Consider the following 21,287-nt stretch of genomic DNA (forward strand, 5'->3'; position numbering starts at 1 on the left):
TGGGGATGTGGGGAGTTTGGGGATGTGGGAGTTTGGGGATGTGAGGGTTTGGGGATGTGGGGGTTTGGGGATGTGGGGTTTGGAGGTGTGGGGAGTTTGGGGATGTGGGGGTTTGGGGATGTGGGGGTTTGGGGATTATGGGGTTTGGGGATGTGGGGGTTTGGGGATGTGTGGGTTTGGGGATATGGGGTTTGGAGGTGTGGGGAGTTTGGGGATGTGGGGGGTTTGGGAATGTTGGTGTTTGGGGATGTGGGGTGTTTGGGGATGTGGGAGTTTGGGGATGTTGGGGGGTTTGGGGATGTGGGGGGGTATGGGGATGTGGGGGGGTTTGGGGATGTGGGGGGTTTGCGGATATGGGTGTTTGGGGATGTGGGGGTTTGGGGATTTGGGAGTTTGGGGATTTGGTGGTTTGTGGATGTGTGGGTTTGGGGATGTGGGGATTTGGGGATGTGGGGTGTTTGGGGATATGGGGGTTTGGGGATGTGGGGGCTTGGGGATGTGGGAGTTTGGGGATGTGGGGGTTTGGGGATGTGTGGGTTTGGGGATGTGGGGATTTGGGGATGTGGGGGGTTTGGGGATGTGGGGTTTGGGGATGTGAGGTTTGGGAATGTGGGTGTTTGGGAATTTAGGTGTTTGGGGATGTGTGCTGTTTGGGGAAGTGGGGGTTTGGGGATGTGGGGGTTTGGGGATGTGGGGGTTTGGGGATTATGGGGTTTGGGGATGTGGGGGTTTGGGGATGTGGGTGTTTGGGTATGTGGGAGGTTTGGGGATGTGTGGTGTTTGGAGATGTGGGGGATTTTGGGGATGTGGGGGTTTGGGGATGTGGGGGATTTTGGGGATGTGAGAGGTTTGGGGATGTGGGGGTTTGGGGATGTGCGTGTTTGGGGATGTGGGTGTTTGGGGATGCTGGTGTTTGGGGATGTGGGAGGTTTGGGGATGTGGGAGGTTTGGGGATGTGGGGGTTTGGGGATGTGGGTGTTTGGGGATGCTGGTGTTTGGGGATGTGGGGGGTTTGCGGATGTGGGAGGTTTGGGGATGTGGGGGTTTGGGGATGTGGGTGTTTGGGGATGCTGGTGTTTGGGGATGTGGGGGGTTTGCGGATGTGGGGGTTTGGGGATGTGGGGGTTTGGGGATTTGGGAGTTTGGTGATGTGGGGGTTTGGGGATGTGTGGTGTTTGGGGATATGGGGGTTTGGGGATGTGTGGGGTTTGGGGATGTGGGGTTTGGGGATGTGGGTGTTTGGGGATGCTGGTGTTTGGGGATGTGGGGGGTTTGCGGATGTGGGCCTTGAGGATGTGGGAGTTTGGGGATGTGGGTGTTTGGGGATGTGTGGGTTTGGGGATGTGTGGGTTTGGGGATGTGGGGATTTGGGGATGTGTGGGGTTTGGGGATGTGGGGTTTGGGGATGTGTGGTTTGGGGATGTGAGGTTTGGGAATGTGGGTGTTTGGGAATTTAGGTGTTTGGGGATGTGTTGGGGTTTGGGGAAGTGGGGGTTTGGGGATGTGGGGGTTTGGGAATGTGGGTGTTTCGGAATTTGGGTGTTTGTGGTGTGGGGTGATTGGGGATGTGGGGGTTTGGAGATGTGGGGGTTTGGGGATGTGGGTTTTTGGGGATTATGGGGTTTGGGGATGTGGGGGTTTGGGGATGTGGGGGTTTGGGGATATGGGGTTTGGAGGTGTGGGGAGTTTGGGGAGGTGGGGGGTTTGGGGATGTGCGTGGTTTGGGAATGTTGGTGTTTGGGGATGTGGGGTGTTTGGGGATGTGGGGTTTGGGGTGTGGGGTGTTTGGGGATTTGTGGGTTTTGGAGATGTGGGGGTTTGGAGATGCGGAGTGTTTGGGTATGTGGGAGGTTTGGGAATGTGGGGTGTTTGGAGATGTGGGGGATTTTGGGGATGTCGGGGTTTGGGGATGTGGGGGTTTGGGGATGTGGGAGGTTTGGTGATGTGGGGGGTTTGGGGATGTGGGGGGTTTGGGGATGTGGGTGGTTTGGGGATGTGGGTGTTTGGGGATGTGGGTGTTTGGGGATGCTGGTGTTTGGGGATGTGGGAGGTTTGGGGATGTGGGAGGTTTGGGGATGTGGGGGTTTGGGGATGTGGGTGTTTGGGGATGCTGGTGTTTGGGGATGTGGGGGGTTTGGTGATGTGGCGGGTTTGGGGATGTGGGGGGTTTGGGGATGTGGGTGGTTTGGGGATGTGGGGGTTTGGTGATGTGGGGGTTTGGGGATGCTGGTGTTTGGGGATGTGGGGGGTTTGGGGATGTGGGGGTTTTTGGGATGTGGGTGTTTGGGGATGTTGGGGTTTGGGGATGTGGGGTGTTTGGAGATGTGGGGGATTTTGGGCATGTGGGGGTTTGCGGATGTGGGGATTTGGGGATGTGGGGGTTTGGGGATGTGGGTGTTTGGGGATGTGGGGGTTTGGGGATGCTGGTGTTTGGGGATGTGGGGCATTTGGAGATGTGGGGGTTTTAGGGATGTGGGTGTTTGGGGATGTGGGTGTTTGGGGATGTGGGTGTTTGGGGATGCTGGTGTTTGGGGATGTGGGGGGTTTGGGGATATGGGGTGTTTGGGGATGTGGGATTTGGGAATTTGAGTATTTGGGGATGTGGGGTGTTTGGGGATGTTGGGGTTTGGGGATGTGGTGTTTGGGAATTTGAGTGTTTGGGGATGTGGGGAGTTTGGGGATGTGGGAGTTTGGGGATGTGGGGGTTTGGGGATGTGGGGGTTTGGGGATATGGGGTTTGGAGGTGTGGGGAGTTTGGGGATGTGGGGGTTTGGGGATGTGGGGGTTTGGGGATTATGGGGTTTGGGGATATGGGGGTTTGGAGATGTGGGGGTTTGGGGATATGGGGTTTGGAGGTGTGGGGAGTTTGGGGATGTGGGGGGTTTGGGGATGTGGGGTGTTTGGGGATGTGGGAGTTTGGGGATGTGGGGTGGTTTGGGGATGTGGGGGAGTTTGGGGATGCGGGGGGGTTTGGGGATGTGGGGGGTTTGGGGATATGGGTGTTTGGGGATGTGGGGGTTTGGGGATTTGGGAGTTTGGGGATGTGGGGGTTTGGGGATGTGTGGTGTTTGGGGATATGGGGGTTTGGGGATGTGGGGGCTTGGGGATGTGGGGTTTTGGGGATGTGGGGGTTTGGGGATGTGTGGGTTTGGGGATGTGGGGATTTGGGGATGTGGGGGGTTTGGGGATATGGGTGTTTGGGGATGTGGGGGTTTGGGGATTTGGGAGTTTGGGGATTTGGTGGTTTGTGGATGTGTGGGTTTGGGGATGTGGGGATTTGGGGATGTGGGGTGTTTGGGGATATGGGGGTTTGGGGATGTGGGGGCTTGGGGATGTGGGAGTTTGGGGATGTGGGGGTTTGGGGATGTGTGGGTTTGGGGATGTGGGGATTTGGGGATGTGGGGGGTTTGGGGATGTGGGGTTTGGGGATGTGAGGTTTGGGAATGTGGGTGTTTGGGAATTTAGGTGTTTGGGGATGTGTGGGGGTTTGGGGAAGTGGGGGTTTGGGGATGTGGGGGTTTGGGGATGTGGGGGTTTGGGGATTATGGGGTTTGGGGATGTGGGGGTTTGGGGATGTGGGGTTTGGGGATGTGGGGGTTTGGGGATTATGGGGTTTGTGGATGTGGGGGTTTGGGGATGTGGGGGTTTTGGAGATGTGGGGGTTTGGAGATGCGGAGTGTTTGGGTATGTGGGAGGTTTGGGGATGTGGGGTGTTTGGAGATGTGGGGGATTTTGGGGATGTGGGGGTTTGGGGATGTGGGGGTTTGGGGATGTGGGAGGTTTGGGGATGTGGGAGGTTTGGGGATGTGGGGGTTTGGGGATGTGGGTGTTTGGGAATGCTGGTGTCTGAGGATGTGGGGGGTTTGCGGATGTGGGGGTTTGGGGACGTGGGTGTTTGGGGATGCTGGTGTTTGGGGATGTGGGGGGTTTGGGGATGTGGGGGGTTTGGGGATGTGAGGGGTATGGGGATGTGGGTGGTTTGGGGATGTTGGGGTTTGGGGATGTGGGGGTTTGGGGATATGGGTGTTTGGGGATGTGGGGGTTTGGGGATGCTGGTGTTTGGGGATGTGGGGGGTTTGGGGATGTGGGGGGTTTGGGAATGTTGGTGTTTGGGGATGTGGGGTGTTTGGGGATGTGGGAGTTTGGGGATGTGGGGGGGTTTGGGGATGTGGGGGGGTATGGGGATGTGGGGGGGTTTGGGGATGTGGGGAGTTTGGGGATATGGGTGTTTGTGGATGTGGGGGTTTGGGGATTTGGGAGTTTGGGGATTTGGTGGTTTGTGGATGTGTGGGTTTGGGGATGTGGGGATTTGGGGATGTGGGGTGTTTGGGGATATGGGGGTTTGGGGATGTGGGGGCTTGGGGATGTGGGTGTTTGGGGATGCTGGTGTTTGGGGATGTGGGGGGTTTGCGGATGTGGGCCTTGAGGATGTGGGAGTTTGGGGATGTGGGTGTTTGGGGATGTGTGGGTTTGGGGATGTGGGGATTTGGGGATGTGTGGGGTTTGGGGATGTGGGGTTTGGGGATGTGTGGTTTGGGGATGTGAGGTTTGGGAATGTGGGTGTTTGGGAATTTAGGTGTTTGGGGATGTGTGGGGGTTTGGGGAAGTGGGGGTTTGGGGATGTGGGGGTTTGGGAATGTGGGTGTTTCGGAATTTGGGTGTTTGTGGTGTGGGGTGATTGGGGATGTGGGGGTTTGGAGATGTGGGGGTTTGGGGATGTGGGTTTTTGGGGATTATGGGGTTTGGGGATGTGGGGGTTTGGGGATATGGGGTTTGGAGGTGTGGGGAGTTTGGGGATGTGGGGGGTTTGGGGATGTGCGGGGTTTGGGAATGTTGGTGTTTGGGGATGTGGGGTGTTTGGGGATGTGGGGTTTGGGGATGTGGGGTGTTTGGGGATTTGTGGGTTTTGGAGATGTGGGGGTTTGGAGATGCGGAGTGTTTGGGTATGTGGGAGGTTTGGGAATGTGGGGTGTTTGGAGATGTGGGGGATTTTGGGGATGTCGGGGTTTGGGGATGTGGGGGTTTGGGGATGTGGGAGGTTTGGTGATGTGGGGGGTTTGGGGATGTGGGGGGTTTGGGGATGTGGGTGGTTTGGGGATGTGGGTGTTTGGGGATGTGGGTGTTTGGGGATGCTGGTGTTTGGGGATGTGGGAGGTTTGGGGATGTGGGAGGTTTGGGGATGTGGGGGTTTGGGGATGTGGGTGTTTGGGGATGCTGGTGTTTGGGGATGTGGGGGGTTTGGTGATGTGGGGGGTTTGGGGATGTGGGGGGTTTGGGGATGTGGGTGGTTTGGGGATGTGGGGGTTTGGTGATGTGGGGGTTTGGGGATGCTGGTGTTTGGGGATGTGGGGGGTTTGGGGATGTGGGGGTTTTTGGGATGTGGGGTGTTTGGGGATGTGGGTGTTTGGGGATGTTGGGTGGTTTGGGGATGTGGGGGGGTTTGGGGATGCGGGGGGATTTGGGGATGTGGGGGGTTTGGGGATATGGGTGTTTGGGTATGTGGGGGTTTGGGGATTTGGGAGTTTGGGGATGTGGGGGTTTGGGGATGTGGGGGTTTGGGGATGTGTGGGTTTGGGGATGTGGGGATTTGGGGATGTGGGGGGTTTGGGGATATGGGTGTTTGGGGATGTGGGGGTTTGGGGATTTGGGAGTTTGGGGATTTGGTGGTTTGTGGATGTGTGGGTTTGGGGATGTGGGGATTTGGGGATGTGGGGTGTTTGGGGATATGGGGGTTTGGGGATGTGGGGGCTTGGCGATGTGGGAGTTTGGGGATGTGGGGGTTTGGGGATGTGTGGGTTTGGGGATGTGGGGATTTGGGGATGTGGGGGGTTTGGGGATGTGGGGTTTGGGGATGTGAGGTTTGGGAATGTGGGTGTTTGGGAATTTAGGTGTTTGGGGATGTGTGCTGTTTGGGGAAGTGGGGGTTTGGGGATGTGGGGGTTTGGGGATGTGGGGGTTTGGGGATTATGGGGTTTGGGGATGTGGGGGTTTGGGGATGTGGGGTTTGGGGATGTGGGGGTTTGGGGATTATGGGGTTTGTGGATGTGGGGGTTTGGGGATGTGGGGGTTTTGGAGATGTGGGGGTTTGGAGATGCGGAGTGTTTGGGTATGTGGGAGGTTTGGGGATGTGGGGTGTTTGGAGATGTGGGGGATTTTGGGGATGTGGGGGTTTGGGGATGTGGGGGTTTGGGGATGTGGGAGGTTTGGGGATGTGGGAGGTTTGGGGATGTGGGGTTTTGGGGATGTGGGTGTTTGGGAATGCTGGTGTCTGAGGATGTGGGGGGTTTGCGGATGTGGGGGTTTGGGGACGTGGGTGTTTGGGAATGCTGGTGTTTGGGGATGTGGGGGGTTTGGGGATGTGGGGGGTTTGGGGATGTGAGGGGTATGGGGATGTGGGTGGTTTGGGGATGTTGGGGTTTGGGGATGTGGGGGTTTGGGGATATGGGTGTTTGGGGATGTGGGGGTTTGGGGATGCTGGTGTTTGGGGATGTGGGGGGTTTGGGGATGTGGGGGGTTTGGGAATGTTGGTGTTTGGGGATGTGGGGTGTTTGGGGATGTGGGAGTTTGGGGATGTGGGGGGGTATGGGGATGTGGGGGGGTTTGGGGATGTGGGGGGTTTGCGGATATGGGTGTTTGGGGATGTGGGGGTTTGGGGATTTGGGAGTTTGGGGATTTGGTGGTTTGTGGATGTGTGGGTTTGGGGATGTGGGGATTTGGGGATGTGGGGTGTTTGGGGATATGGGGGTTTGGGGATGTGGGGGCTTGGGGATGTGGGAGTTTGGGGATGTGGGGGTTTGGGGATGTGTGGGTTTGGGGATGTGGGGATTTGGGGATGTGGGGGGTTTGGGGATGTGAGGTTTGGGAATGTGGGTGTTTGCGAATTTAGGTGTTTGGGAATTTAGGTGTTTGGGGATGTGTGCTGTTTGCGGAAGTGGGGGTTGGGGATGTGGGGGTTTGGGGATGTGGGGGTTTGGGGATGTGGGGGTTTGGGGATTATGGGGTTTGGGGATGTGGGGGTTTGGGGATGTGGGGGTTTGGGGATGTGGGGCTTTGGGGATTATGGGGTTTGGGGATGTGGGGGTTTGGGGATGTGGGGGTTTGGGGATGTGGGGGTTTGGGGATATGGTGTTTGGAGGTGTGGGGAGTTTGGGGATGTGGGGGGGTTTGGGGATGTGCGGGGTTTGGGAATGTTGGTGTTTGGGGATATGGGTGTTTGGGGATGTGGGGGTTTGGGGATTTGGGAGTTTGGGGATGTGGGGGTTTGGGGATGTGTGGTGTTTGGGGATATGGGGGTTTGGGGATGTGGGGGCTTGGGGATGTGGGGGTTTGGGGATGTGGGGGTTTGGGGATGTGTGGGTTTGGGGATGTGGGGATTTGGGGATGTGGGGGGTTTGGGGATATGGGTGTTTGGGGATGTGGGGGTTTGGGGATTTGGGAGTTTGGGGATTTGGTGGTTTGTGGATGTGTGGGTTTGGGGATGTGGGGATTTGGGGATGTGGGGTGTTTGGGGATATGGGGGTTTGGGGATGTGGGGGTTTGGCGATGTGGGAGTTTGGGGATGTGGGGGTTTGGGGATGTGTGGGTTTGGGGATGTGGGGATTTGGGGATGTGGGGGGTTTGGTGATGTGAGGTTTGGGAATGTGGGTGTTTGGGAATTTAGGTGTTTGGGGATGTGTGCTGTTTGGGGAAGTGGGGGTTTGGGGATGTGGGGGTTTGGGGATGTGGGGGTTTGGGGATTATGGGGTTTGGGGATGTGGGGGTTTGGGGATGTGGGGGTTTGGGGATGTGGGGGTTTGGGGATTATGGGGTTTGTGGATGTGGGGGTTTGGGGATGTGGGGGTTTGGGGATATGGGGTTTGGAGGTGTGGGGAGTTTGGGGATGTGGGGGGTTTGGGGATGTGCGGGGTTTGGGAATGTTGGTGTTTGGGGATGTGGGGTGTTTGGGGATGTGGGGTTTGGGGATGTGGGGTGTTTGGGGATATGGGGGTTTTGGAGATGTGGGGGTTTGGAGATGCGGAGTGTTTGGGTATGTGGGAGGTTTGGGGATGTGGGGTGTTTGGAGATGTGGGGGATTTTGGGGATGTGGGGGTTTGAGGATGTGGGGGTTTGGGGATGTGGGAGGTTTGGGGATGTGGGAGGTTTGGGGATGTGGGGGTTTGGGGATGTGGGTGTTTGGGAATGCTGGTGTTTGGGGATGTGGGCGGTTTGCGGATGTGGGGGTTTGGGGACGTGGGTGTTTGGGGATGCTGGTGTTTGGGGATGTGGGGGGTTTGGGGATGTGGGGGGTTTGGGGATGTGAGGGGTATGGGGATGTGGGTGGTTTGGGGATGTGGTGGTTTGGGGATGCTGGTGTTTGGGGATGTGGGGGGTTTGGGGATGTGGGGGGTTTGGGAATGTTGGTGTTTGGGGATGTGGGGTGTTTGGGGATGTGGGAGTTTGGGGATGTGGGGGGGTTTGGGGATGTGGGGGGGTATGGGGATGTGGGGGGGTTTGGGGATGTGGGGGGTTTGGGGATATGGGTGTTTGGGGATGTGGGGGTTTGGGGATTTGGGAGTTTGGGGATTTGGTGGTTTGTGGATGTGTGGGTTTGGGGATGTGGGGATTTGGGGATGTGGGGTGTTTGGGGATATGGGGGTTTGGGGATGTGGGGGCTTGGGGATGTGGGAGTTTGGGGATGTGGGGGTTTGGGGATGTGTGGGTTTGGGGATGTGGGGATTTGGGGATGTGGGGGGTTTGGGGATGTGGGGTTTGGGGATGTGAGGTTTGGGAATGTGGGTGTTTGGGAATTTAGGTGTTTGGGGATGTGTGCTGTTTGGGGAAGTGGGGGTTTGGGGATGTGGGGGTTTGGGGATGTGGGGGTTTGGGGATTATGTGGTTTGGGGATGTGGGGGTTTGGGGATGTGGGGGTTTGGGGATGTGGGGGTTTGGGGATTATGGGGTTTGGGGATGTGGGGGTTTGGGGATGTGGGGGTTTGGGGATATGGTGTTTGGAGGTGTGGGGAGTTTGGGGATGTGGGGAGTTTGGGGATGTGCGGGGTTTGGGGATGTGGGGGGTTTGGGGATATGGGTGTTTGGGGATGTGGGGGTTTGGGGATTTGGGAGTTTGGGGATGTGGGGGTTTGGGGATGTGTGGTGTTTGGGGATATGGGGGTTTGGGGATGTGGGGGCTTGGGGATGTGGGGGTTTGGGGATGTGGGGGTTTGGGGATGTGTGGGTTTGGGGATGTGGGGGTTTGGGGATGTGGGAGGTTTGGGGATGTGGGAGGTTTGGGGATGTGGTGGTTTGGGGATGTGGGTGTTTGGGGATGCTGGTGTTTGGGGATGTGGGGTTTGGGGATGTGGGGATTTGGGGATGTGGGGTGTTTGGGGATATGGGGGTTTGGGGATGTGGGGGCTTGGCGATGTGGGGGGTTTGGGGATGTGGGGGGTTTGGGGATGTGGGTGGTTTGGGGATGTGGGGGTTTGGGGATGTGGGGGTTTGGGGATGTGGGTGTTTGGGGATGTGGGGGTTTGGGGATGCTGGTGTTTGGGGATGTGGGGGGTTTGGGGATGTGGGGGTTTTAGGGATGTGGGTGTTTGGGGATGTGGGTGTTTGGGGATGTGGGTGTTTGGGGATGCTGGTGTTTGGGGATGTGGCGGGTTTGGGGATATGGGGTGTTTGGGGATGTGAGATTTGGGAATTTGAGTATTTGGGGATGTGGGGTGTTTGGGGATGTTGGGGTTTGGGGATGTGGGGTTTGGGAATTTGAGTGTTTGGGGATGTGGGAAGTTTGGGGATGTGGGAGTTTGGGGATGTGGGGGTTTGGGGATGTGGGGGTTTGGGGATATGGGGTTTGGAGGTGTGGGGAGTTTGGGGATGTGGGGGTTTGGGGATGTGGGGGTTTGGGGATTATGGGGTTTGGGGATGTGGGGTTTTGGGGATATGGGGTTTGGAGGTGTGGGGAGTTTGGGGATGTGGGGGGTTTGGGGAGGTGGGGGGTTTGGGAATCTTGGTGTTTGGGGATGTGGGGTGTTTGGGGATGTGGGAGTTTGGGGATGTGGGGGGGTTTGGGGATGTGGGGGGGTATGGGGATGTGGGGGGGTTTGGGGATGTGGGGGGTTTGGGGATATGGGTGTTTGGGGATGTGGGGGTTTGGGGATTTGGGAGTTTGGGGATTTGGTGGTTTGTGGATGTGTGGGTTTGGGGATGTGGGGATTTGGGGATGTGGAGTGTTTGGGGATATGGGGGTTTGGGGATGTGGGGGCTTGGGGATGTGGGAGTTTGGGGATGTGGGGGTTTGGGAATGTGTGGGTTTGGGGATGTGAGGATTTGGGGATGTGGGGGGTTTGGGGATGTGGGGTTTGGGGATGTGAGGTTTGGGAATTTGGGTGTTTGGGAATTTAGGTGTTTGGGGATGTGTGCTGTTTGGGGAAGTGGGGGTTTGGGGATGTGGGGGTTTGGGGATGTGGGGGTTTGGGGATTATGGGGTTTGGGGATGTGGGGGTTTGGGGATGTGGGTGTTTGGGTATGTGGGAGGTTTGGGGATGTGGGGTGTTTGGAGATGTGGGGGATTTTGGGGATGTGGGGGTTTGGGGATGTGGGGGATTTTGGGGATGTGAGAGGTTTGGGGATGTGGGGTTTGGGGATGTGGCGTGTTTGGGGATGTGGGTGTTTGGGGATGCTGGTGTTTGGGGATGTGGGAGGTTTGGGGATGTGGGAGGTTTGGGGATGTGGGTATTTGGGGATGTGGGTGTTTGGGGATGCTGGTGTTTGGGGATGTGGGGGGTTTGCGGATGTGGGAGGTTTGGGGATGTGGGGGTTTGGGGATGTGGGTGTTTGGGGATGCTGGTGTTTGGGGATGTGGGGGGTTTGCAGATGTGGGCGTTTGGGGATGTGGGGGTTTGGGGATTTGGGAGTTTGGTGATGTGGGGGTTTGGGGATGTGTGGTGTTTGGGGATATGGGGGTTTGGGGATGTGTGGGGTTTGGGGATGTGGGGTTTGGGGATGTGGGTGTTTGGGGATGTGGGTGTTTGGGGATGCTGGTGTTTGGGGATGTGGGGAGTTTGCGGATGTGGGGCTTGAGGATGTGGGAGTTTGGGGATGTGGGGGTTTGGGGATGTGTGGGTTTGGGGATGTGGGGATTTGGGGATGTGTGGGGTTTGGGGATGTGGGGTTTGGGGATGTGGGGTTTGGGGATGTGAGGTTTGGGAATGTGGGTGTTTGGGGATGTGTGGGGGTTTGGGGAAGTGGGGGTTTGGGGATGTGGGGGTTTGGGAATGTGGGTGTTTCGGAATTTGGGTGTTTGTGGTGTGGGGTGATTGGGGATGTGGGGGTTTGGGGATGTGGGGGTTTGGGGATGTGGGGGTTTGGGGATTATGGGGTTTGGGGATGTGGGGGTTTGGGGATGTGGGGGTTTGGGGATATGGGGTTTGGAGGTGTGGGGAGTTTGGGGATGTGGGGGGTTTGGGGATGTGCGGGGTTTGGGAATGTTGGTGTTTGGGGATGTGGGGTGTTTGGGGATGTGGGGTTTGGGGATGTGGGGTGTTTGGGGATATGGGGGTTTTGGAGATGTGGGGGTTTGGAGATGCGGAGTGTTTGGGTATGTGGGAGGTTTGGGGATGTGGGGTGTTTGGAGATGTGGGGGATTTTGGGGATGTGGGGGTTTGGGGATGTGGGGGTTTGGGGATGTGGGAGGTTTGGTGATGTGGGGGGTTTGGGGATGTGGGGGGTTTGGGGATGTGGGTGGTTTGGGGATGTGGGTGTTTGGGGATGTGGGTGTTTGGGGATGCTGGTGTTTGGGGATGCTGGTGTTTGGGGATGTGGGGGGTTTGGTGATGTGGGGGGTTTGGGGATGTGGGGGGTTTGGGTATGTGGGTGGTTTGGGGATGTGGGGGTTTGGGGATGTGGGGGGTTTGGGGATGTGAGGGTTTTTGGGATGTGGGTGTTTGGGGATGTGGGTGTTTGGGGATGTGGGGTGTTTGGAGATGTGGGGGATTTTGGGCATGTGGGGGTTTGGGGATGTGGGGGTTTGGGGATGCTGGTGTTTGGGGATGTGGGGTGTTTGGAGATGTGGGGGATTTTGGGCATGTGGGGGTTTGCGGATGTGGGGATTTGGGGATGTGGGGGTTTGGGGATGTGGGGGTTTGGGGATGTGGGGGTTTGGGGATGCTGGTGTTTGGGGATGTCGGGCGTTTGGAGATGTGGGGGTTTTAGGGATGTGGGTGTTTGGGGATGTGGGTGTTTGGGGATGTGGGTGTTTGGGGATGCTGGTGTTTGGGGATGTGGGGGGTTTGGGGATATGGGGTGTTTGGGGATGTGGGATTTGGGAATTTGAGTATTTGGGGATGTGGGGTGTTTGGGGATGTTGGGGTTTGGGGATGTGGGGTTTGGGAATTTGAGTGTTTGGGGATGTGGGGAGTTTGCGGATGTGGGAGTTTGGGGATGTGGGGGTTTGGGGATGTGGGGGTTTGGGGATATGGGGTTTGGAGGTGTGGGGAGTTTGGGGATGTGGGGGTTTGGGGATGTGGGGGTTTGGGGATTATGGGGTTTGGGGATATGGGGGTTTGGAGATGTGGGGGTTTGGGGATATGGGGTTTGGAGGTGTGGGGAGTTTGAGGATGTGGGGGGTTTGGGGATGTGGGGTGTTTGGGGATGTGGGAGTTTGGGGATGTGGGGGGGTTTGGGGATGTGGGGGGGGTTTGGGGATGCGGGGGGGTTTGGGGATGTGGGGGGTTTGGGGATATGGGTGTTTGGGGATGTGGGGGTTTGGGGATTTGGGAGTTTGGGGATGTGGGGGTTTGGGGATGTGGGGGCTTGGGGATGTGGGAGTTTGGGGATGTGGGGGTTTGGGGATGTGTGGGTTTGGGGATGTGGGGATTTGGGGATGTGGGGATTTGGGGATGTGGGGTTTGGGGATGTGAGGTTTGGGAATGTGGGTGTTTGGGAATTTAGGTGTTTGGGGATGTGTGGGTTTGGGGATGTGGGGGTTTGGGGATGTGGGGGTTTGGGGATTATGGGGTTTGGGGATGTGGGGGTTTGGGGATGTGGGGGTTTGGGTATATGGGGTTTGGAGGTGTGGGGATTTTGGGGATGTGGGGGGTTTGGGGATGTGGGGGGTTTGGGAATGTTGGTGTTTGGGGATGTGGGGTTTTTGGGGATGTGGGGTTTGGGGATGTGGGGTGTTTGGGGCTATGGGGGTTTTGGAGATGTGGGGGTTTGTAGATGCGGAGTGTTTGGGTATGTGGGAGGTTTGGGGATGTGGGGGATTTTGGGGTTGTGGGGGTTTGGGGATGTGGGGGATTTTGGGGATGTGGGAGGTTTGGGGATGTGGGGGTTTGGCGATGTGGGGGATTTTGGGGATGTGGGTGTTTGGGGATGTGGGTGTTTGGGGATGCTGGTGTTTGGAGATGTGGGAGGTTTGGGGATGTGGGGGTTTGGGGATGTGGGGGTTTGGGGATGTGGGTGTTTGGGGATGCTGGTGTTTGGGGATGTGGGGCGTTTGCGGATGTGGGGGTTTGGGGATGTGGGGGGTTTGGGGATGTGGGAGGTTTGGGGATGTGAGGGTTTGGGGACGTGGGTGTTTTGGGGACATGTGGTGTCAGTGCCCTGTCACTGTCCCACCCTCTCCCCCAGCACACCCATTTACACACCGCTGAACCTCATCGTGTTGCCATGTTTACTGCCCGAGTGAATACTTACGCACACTTGGCCTGAGTGAGGCCATTGGCACGGAGACACACTGCTGGACCACTGCACAATCTGCTAAAATAAACAAGATTATGAAAAGCTGAACATCTCCCCAAAACAACAAATTGTTAATCACTGAATTATGGAGCATTAAAGGAGGTCATTTGTCCCTGGTGGCTGCACTCCCTCTTTGTTTCCTAATACTGTTCCTCCAGCCTCATTTTCCAGCATCAAATGTTTACTCTTGCCTCTCTCTTACATTTCAGATACCGAACAAAATTCAAGGAACCTTCTTTTCTATTACTAGTTAGCTGACTCTCATATTTCACCTCCTCCCCCCTTATTTCTCTTTCTGTGATCCGATGGTTTCTAAAGGCTTCTCAATCCTCTATTGGGCAGCACTGTGCCTTACACTAACGCCTCACAGTGCCAGGGACCCAGATACACTTCCACCCTCGGGCAACTGTACAGGACGTTGGTTAGGCCACTTTTGGAATATTGCTTGCAATTCTGGTCTCCCTGCGGTAGGGAGGATATTGTGAAACTTGAAAGGGTTCAGAAACGATTTACAAGGATGTTGCCAGGGTCGGAGGATCTAAGCTATAGGGAGAGGCTGAACAGGCTGAGGCTGTTTTCCCTGGAGCGTCGGAGGCTGAGGGGTGACCTTATAGAGGTTTATAAAATCATAAGGGGATTGGATAGGATAGACAAAGTCTTTTCCCTGGGGTGGGGGAGTCCAGAACTAGAGGGCATAGCTTTAGGGAAAGAGGGGAAAGGTATAAAAGAGACCTAAGGGGCAACCTTTTCACGCAGAGGGTGGTACGTGTATGGGATGAGCTGCCAGAGGAAGTGGTGGAGGCTGGTATAATGGGACTAGATTAATTTAGGATATCTGGTTGGCATGAACAAGTTAGACCGAAGGGTCTGTTTCCGTGCTGTACATCTCTATGACTCTATGGAAGGTACTATCCAATAGGACTCACTCACTCCCACTGCTGGTTCCCACAGCCCTGCACATTTCTCCCTTTCCAGCAATTCTCCAATCTCCCCCTTTGGAACGTTTCAGGCAGCTCCTCCCACATCACCAAGTTAAAATATACGTTACGTCTCTCCCTCTGCTGCCTCCCTCCAAAGATCTGTGTCCCTGCGGTTGGCGAGATGTTAGGAAGCACTTTGATACACAAAGGGGTGGGAGAGGTTTGGAACTCTGGTCCACAAACACCAGTGGATGCTGGATCAGTTGTTCATTTTAAATCTGAGGTAGATTTTTTTCTGTTAAGCAAAGGTATTAGGGGATATGGGCCAAAGGCTGGTATATGGATCTAGGCCACAGATCAGCCATGATCTCATTGAATCGTGGAACAGGCTGGGGGGGCTGAATGGCCTACTACTGTTCCTATGTTCCTGTTACTGTCTTGTCATTGTATAATTTTGAACGCCTGGAAGCACAACATCTCCAGCTCCCTCCCCATTTGCTGGATTCCCTCATCCCTCATCCTATTCTGGTAAATCTCCCTCCGCACCCTCTCAGAACCTGCATTTTGAGAGCACCTTGCACGTCCTCAGGACAGAGATCCCAAACAGCTTCACAGCCAGTGACAAGCTTGTCAATCACAGCGACCTGCATGACGGACCCCTTGTGCACAGGAAGATCCCACAAACCAGTGAGGCAGTAAACAGCCAGGGAGCTGCGGCGGTGATGCTGGTGGAGGGATCAATGTTGGTGAGGGCACTGGGGAAGAGCTGCCTGCCTTCATTCCAACACAGCGTTGGGATCTCCTCTTAGTACCCGAGAGACCAGGCGATGTTCCTGTGAGGCCTCAGTACCCCTGACAGTGCTGCACTCTCTCACCAGTCCGTGGTCAACATTCTGGGCAGGATATCCCAAACTGATACACTCCCAGTGAGGAAGGACGAACTGCTTTCTTCCTTTATCCACCTTCTCCACCTGCTGGGGCCTAACAAGGTTCATTTACAAAGGATCCCTCCCTTCTTAATACCTTTCTCCCAGAGCCATACAAACACCTGCTCTAAAAGGTGATGGTAGCACCCTGGAATTATCTCTGGCATCATCCGGAGGTCCAGGTAAGGTGCCGGGAATCTGGGCACGAATCACACCACGGGAGATGGTGGAATTCGGATTTGATGAAAATCTGGAATTGAGAGTCTAACGATGACCATGAGTCCATTGGTGATTGTCGGAAAATTCCATCTGGGGGACTAATACCCTTTCAGGAAAGAATCTGCCATCCTTACCTGGTCTGGCCTACATGTGACTCCAGACCCACAGCAACGTGGGTGACTCTTCGCTGCCCTCTGGGTAATTAGGGATGGGCAATAAATACTGGCCCAGCCCTCATCCTGTGAATGAATATTAAAAAATCAGGTGGCACGGTGGCTCAGTGGTTAGCACTGCTGCCTCACAGCACCAGGGTCCCAGGTTTGATTCCTGCCTCAGGTGACTGACCGTGTGGAGTTTGCACATTCTCCCCGTGTCTGCGTGGGTTTCCTCCGGGTGCTCCGGTTTCCTCCCACAGCACAAAGATGTGCAGGTCAGGTGAATTGGCCATGGGAAATTGCCCGTAGTGTTAGCTGCATTAGTCAGAGGTAAATAAAGGGGATGGGTTACTCTTCTGAGGGTCAGTGTGGACGAGGGAATCTAATTAACAAATGAGGGAGTTACTAAATGCAACAAGGAGGTACCTTGCAACAATGCAGGTAAGGAATAAAAAGTGAGTTCATAAAATAGAACAAAAATGGGAAAAGTCTCTGGTTCATATGCAACAGTAGACAGTAAAACATTGAGCTGAAAAATGTGTTGCTGGAAAAGTGTAGCAGGTCAGGCAGCATCCAAGAAGCAGGAGAATTGATGTTTCAGGCTAAGCCCTTCTTCAGAAACAGCCCTCACTTTCTCCTAGTTGATTTTAACCCCTCACTTTCTTCCAGTTGATTCTAACAATTCCTGAAGAAGGGCTTATGCCCGAAACGTCGATTCTCCTACTCCTTGGATGCTGCCTGACCTGCTGTGCTTTTCCAGCAACACATTTTTCAGCTCTGATCCCTAGCATCTGCAGTCCTCACTTTCTCCTAGTAAAACATTGAGGTTGTTACTTTGGGTGGTAGCAATGATGTTGATGCTGGTTATGGAGTTCTACAGCATGGAGACAGGCCCTTCAGCCCATCATGTCAATGACAGCCTAGTGGTATTATCACTGGATCACTAATCCAGAGACTCAGGCAATGTTGTTGGGACACAGGTTTGAATCCCAGCACAGCAGATGGTGGAACGTGAATCCAATAAAAAAACTGGGATTAGGAATCTAACGATGATCATGAATCCATTATTAATTGTTAGAAAAACCCAACTGAGTCACTAATGTCCTTTAGGAAGGAAATGGCCATTCTTACCTGATCTGGCCTACACGTGACTCCAGACCCACAGCCACATGGTTGGCTCTGAACTGCCCTCTGGGTAATTAGGGATGGGCAATAAATGCTGGTCTAGCTATAATACCCACATCCTGTGAAGGAATGAAAAATAGCACCAATCCACCCTCACTCCAATTTCCAACACTTGGCCTCTAGTATTGGATGCTGTGGTGTTTCAGGTGTTCATCTGAATACATCTGCAAGGTTGTGAGGGTTTCCAACACTACCACAATTTCAGGAAGAGCGCTTCAGTCATCTTCCACTCACTGGGTGAAAAAATCTTTTCCTCAAGTTCCCTTTAAACCTCCTGATCCTCGGAGGGACTCTCAGGTTCATGGTTCAACTGTCAGTTCTGAGACTCTGGGCTTTGCAGGTTATTGAAATTCTTTTCTCTTGGTTCCCTTGAACAATGGAGTGCTGGCATCAGTAAGAGTAAGAGATTACATTCTAATTTTACCTGCAGTGCAGGGGTGTTCAAGGCTTGCTGTTCTCAAGCTGTAGCCAACACAACACCGTGGGCGGCACAGTGGCTTAGTGGTTAGCACTGCTGCCTCACTGCACCAGGTCCCAGGTTTGATTCCAGCCTCAGGTGACTGTCTGTGTGGAGTTTGCACATTCTCCTCGTGTCTACGTGGGTTTCCTCCGGGTGCTCCAGTTTCCTCCCACAGTCCAAGGATGTGCAGGTTAGGTCAATTGGCCATGTTAAATTGCCCATAGTGTAGCTGCATTAGTTAGAGGGAAATGGGTTTGGGTGTGTTACTCTTTGGAGGGTTGGTGTGGACTTGTTGGGCCGAAGGGCCTGTTTCCACACTGTAGGGAATCTAACCTAAACAACACACTGGTAATGCACACAAGTGTGTCAGAGCCAGTCGACACAAAGCAACTGGGGGGAGGGTTGCAGTTGGTCTATAAGCTTTTTTAATTCATCCCAGAAGGGAAAACATTAATAATTCTGCAGGAGATGACTTAATGTATTCACTCTTGGGGCATTGACATTGCTGCCTCAGCCAGTATTTATTTCCCTTGTTTACTTTCCCCTTCAGAAGGTGGGGGTGAGCTGCCTTCTTAAACCGCTGCAGTCCATGTGCTGTGGGTAGACCCACAGTGCCCTTAGGGAGGGATTTCCAGGATTCTGACCCAGTGATAGTGAAGGAACGGCGATATATTTCCAAGTCAGGATGGTGAGGGGCTCGGAGGGGAACTTGCAGGGGGTGGTGTTCCCATGTATCTGCAGCCCTTGTCCTTCTAGATGGAAGTGGATGTGGGTTTTGAAGGTGCTGTCTGAGGATCTTTGGTGAATTCCTGCAGTGCATCTTGTAGATGGTACACACTGCTGCTACTGAGCGGTGGTGGTGGAAGGAGTGGATGTTTGTGGATGTGGTGCCAATCAAACGACTTCTTTGTCCTGGATGGTGTGGAGCTTCTTGCCTGTTGTTGGAGCTGCCCCCATCCAGGGGCAAGTGGGGAGTACTCCGTCACACTCCTGACTTGTGCCTTGTTGATGGTGGACAGGCTTTGGGGAGATAGGAAGTGAATTATTTATTGCAGGATTCCAAACCTCTGACCTGTTAGATTAGATTACTTACAGTGTGGAAACAGGCCCTTTGGCCCAACAAGTCCACACAATCCTCCGAAGAGCAACCCATCCAGACCCATTCCCTACATTTACCTCTGCACCTAGCACTGTGGGAAATTTAGTATGGCCAATTCACCTAACCTGCACCTAACCGGGAGGAAACTGGAGCACCCGGAGGAAACCCACACAGACCCGGGGAGAATGTGCAAACTCCACACAGACAGTTGCCTGAGGCAGGAATTGAACCCGTGTCTCTGGCGCTGTGAGGCAGCAGTGCCACCGTGTTGCCCGTTCTTATATTTATAAGATGAGTCATAGCCTGGCATTTGTGTGGTACGAGTGTTACTTGCCACTTGTCAGCCCAGGCCTGGATATTGTCCAGTTCATGTTGCATTTGAACATGGACTCCTTCGGTATCTGAGGAATCATGAATGATGCTGCAGATTATGCAATCATCGGTGACCATCCCCATTTCTGACCTTATGATGGAGGGAAGGTCATTGATGTGGCACAAAAACAGAACATAGAACATAGAACATTACAGCACAGTACAGGCCCTTCGGCCCTCAATGTTGCGCCGACCTGTCATACCAATCTGAAACCATCTAACCTACACTATTCCATGTACATCCATATGTTTATCCAATGACGACTTAAATGTGCTTAAAGTTGCCGAATCTACTACAGTTGCAGGCAAAGCATTCCATACCCTTACTACTCTCTGAGTAAAGAAACTACCTCTGATATCTGTCCTATATCTATCACCCCTCAATTTAAAGCTATGCCCCCTCGTGCTCGGCATCACCATACTTGGAAAAAGGCCCTCCCTGTCCACCCTATCTAACCTCTGAGAGAAACATGCTGGAGAAACTCAGCAGGTCAGGCAGCTTCAGTGGAGAGAGAAACAGAATTCACATTTTGAGTCCGGTAACCCCGTTTCTCAACTAAACTCAGTCATTGGACACAACTATTACAAACATACCAGGGTCAAAACATTAACAGTGTTTCTCTCTCTCCACAGAGGCAGCCAGACCTGCTCAGTTTCTCCAGCATTCTCTGGTTTATTTCAGTTTTCCAACATCCACAGTATTTTGCTTTATTTCCAGTGTCTTTCCAAATTCCAAACCCTCAAGCAACATCGCAATTACAGATTATTTTGTCATCATCTCACTGTTAAGTGTGGGGTCTTGCTGTGCACAAATTGGATGCCACGTGTGTTTCCCACATTATAACAGTGACCACTCTTCAAAACAGGCTCAGATGCACTTTGAGACCAGACTGATCCTTGGGACTGACGTATGAAGAGAGACTGGATCAGTTGGATGACACTCACTGGGGTTTAGAAAAATGAGGGGCATCTCATAGAAACCTCTAACATTCTAACAGGAAGTAGACAGGGTAAACACAGGAAGGGTGTTCCTGATGACCAGGTGTCCCGAACCAGGGGGGTCACAGTCTAAGGATACGGGGTGGGCAATTTCGGACTGAGATGAGGAGAAATGTCCTCACCCAGAGAGTGCGGAGCCTGGGGAATCCTCTACCACAGAAAGCGGTTGAGGCCAAAACATTGGATATTTTCTAGAAGGAGTTAGATATAGTTCTCAGGGCTAAAGGGATGAAAGGGTACAGGGGAGAAAGTGGGAACAAGGTACTGAGGTGGATGATCAGCCATGATCTTATTGAATTATGGCGGCACAGTGGCTCAGTGGTTAGCACTGCTGCCTCACAGCGCCAGGGACCGGGTTCAATTCCAGCCTCGGGCAACTGTCTGTGTGGAGTTTGCACATTCTCCCTGTGTCTGTGTGGGCTTGATCCGGTTTCCTCCCACAATCCAAAGATGTACAGGTTAGGGTGAATTGGCCATGCTAAATTGCCCATAGCGTTAGGTGTAGGGGAATGTGTCTGGGTGGGTTGCTCTTCGGCGGGTCAGTGTGGACTTGTTGGGCCGAAGGGCCTGTTTCCACACTGCAGGGAATCTAAAAAAAAACAGACTGAAGGGCCGAATGGCCTACTCCTGCTCCTATCTTCTGTGTTTCAATGAAATAGCTGGTAGCTGGGAAAAGCCCTATATAGCATCATACAGCAGGGAAACAGACCCTTCGGTCCATCCAGTCCATACTGACCATAATCCCAAACTAAACTAGTCCCACCTGCCTGCTCCTGGCCAATCTCCCTCCAAACCTTTCCTGTTCATGAACTTATCCAAACGTCTTTTAAATATTGCAATTGCACCTACATCCACCACTTCCTCAGGAAGTTCACTCCACACACCAACCACTCTCTGTGTAAAAATGTTGCCCCTCATGTCCTTTACAAACCTTTCTCCTCCCACCTTGAAAATATGCCCCTTACTTTTGGACTCGCCCACTCCAAGGAAAAGACCTTTTGCTATTTACTCTATCCATGCCCCTCATGATTTTATAAAGCTCTATAATGTCACCCCGCAGCCTCCGACGCTCCAGGAAGAAACATCCCAACCTAATCAACCTCCCTCCTGATAACTGGGCGGAACGGTGGCACAGTGGTTAGCACTGCTGCCTCACAGCGCCAGAGACCCGGGTTCAATTCCCGACTCAGGCGACTGACTGTGTGGAGTTTGCACATTCTCCCTGTGTCT

The 21,287-nt window shown here is 54.1% G+C and overlaps 1 protein-coding gene across 6 annotated transcripts in view; it reads right to left on the bottom strand.

Annotated features, from left to right (window-relative positions):
- Window positions 1-21,287, bottom strand: part of LOC122547116 (1-phosphatidylinositol 4,5-bisphosphate phosphodiesterase delta-4-like) — a 140,561-nt gene that overhangs the window by 115,544 nt on the left and 3,730 nt on the right. For 5 of the 6 annotated variants that reach the window (XM_087989406.1, XM_087989402.1, XM_087989405.1 and 2 more), the window contains exon 2: window positions 13,678-13,737. The exons of the other annotated variant lie outside the window; for it this stretch is intronic. In XM_087989406.1, the coding sequence (XP_087845532.1) occupies window positions 13,678-13,737 (60 nt within the window). The remainder of the gene's footprint in view (window positions 1-13,677; window positions 13,738-21,287) is intronic. 6 annotated transcript variants of the gene reach the window in all.

This window comes from Chiloscyllium plagiosum, unplaced genomic scaffold (assembly GCF_037043375.1).
Source record: "Chiloscyllium plagiosum isolate Xiang-an unplaced genomic scaffold, Cpla_swu_hap1 HiC_scaffold_7, whole genome shotgun sequence".
In the NCBI taxonomy this organism is placed as follows: Eukaryota; Metazoa; Chordata; class Chondrichthyes; order Orectolobiformes; family Hemiscylliidae; genus Chiloscyllium; species Chiloscyllium plagiosum.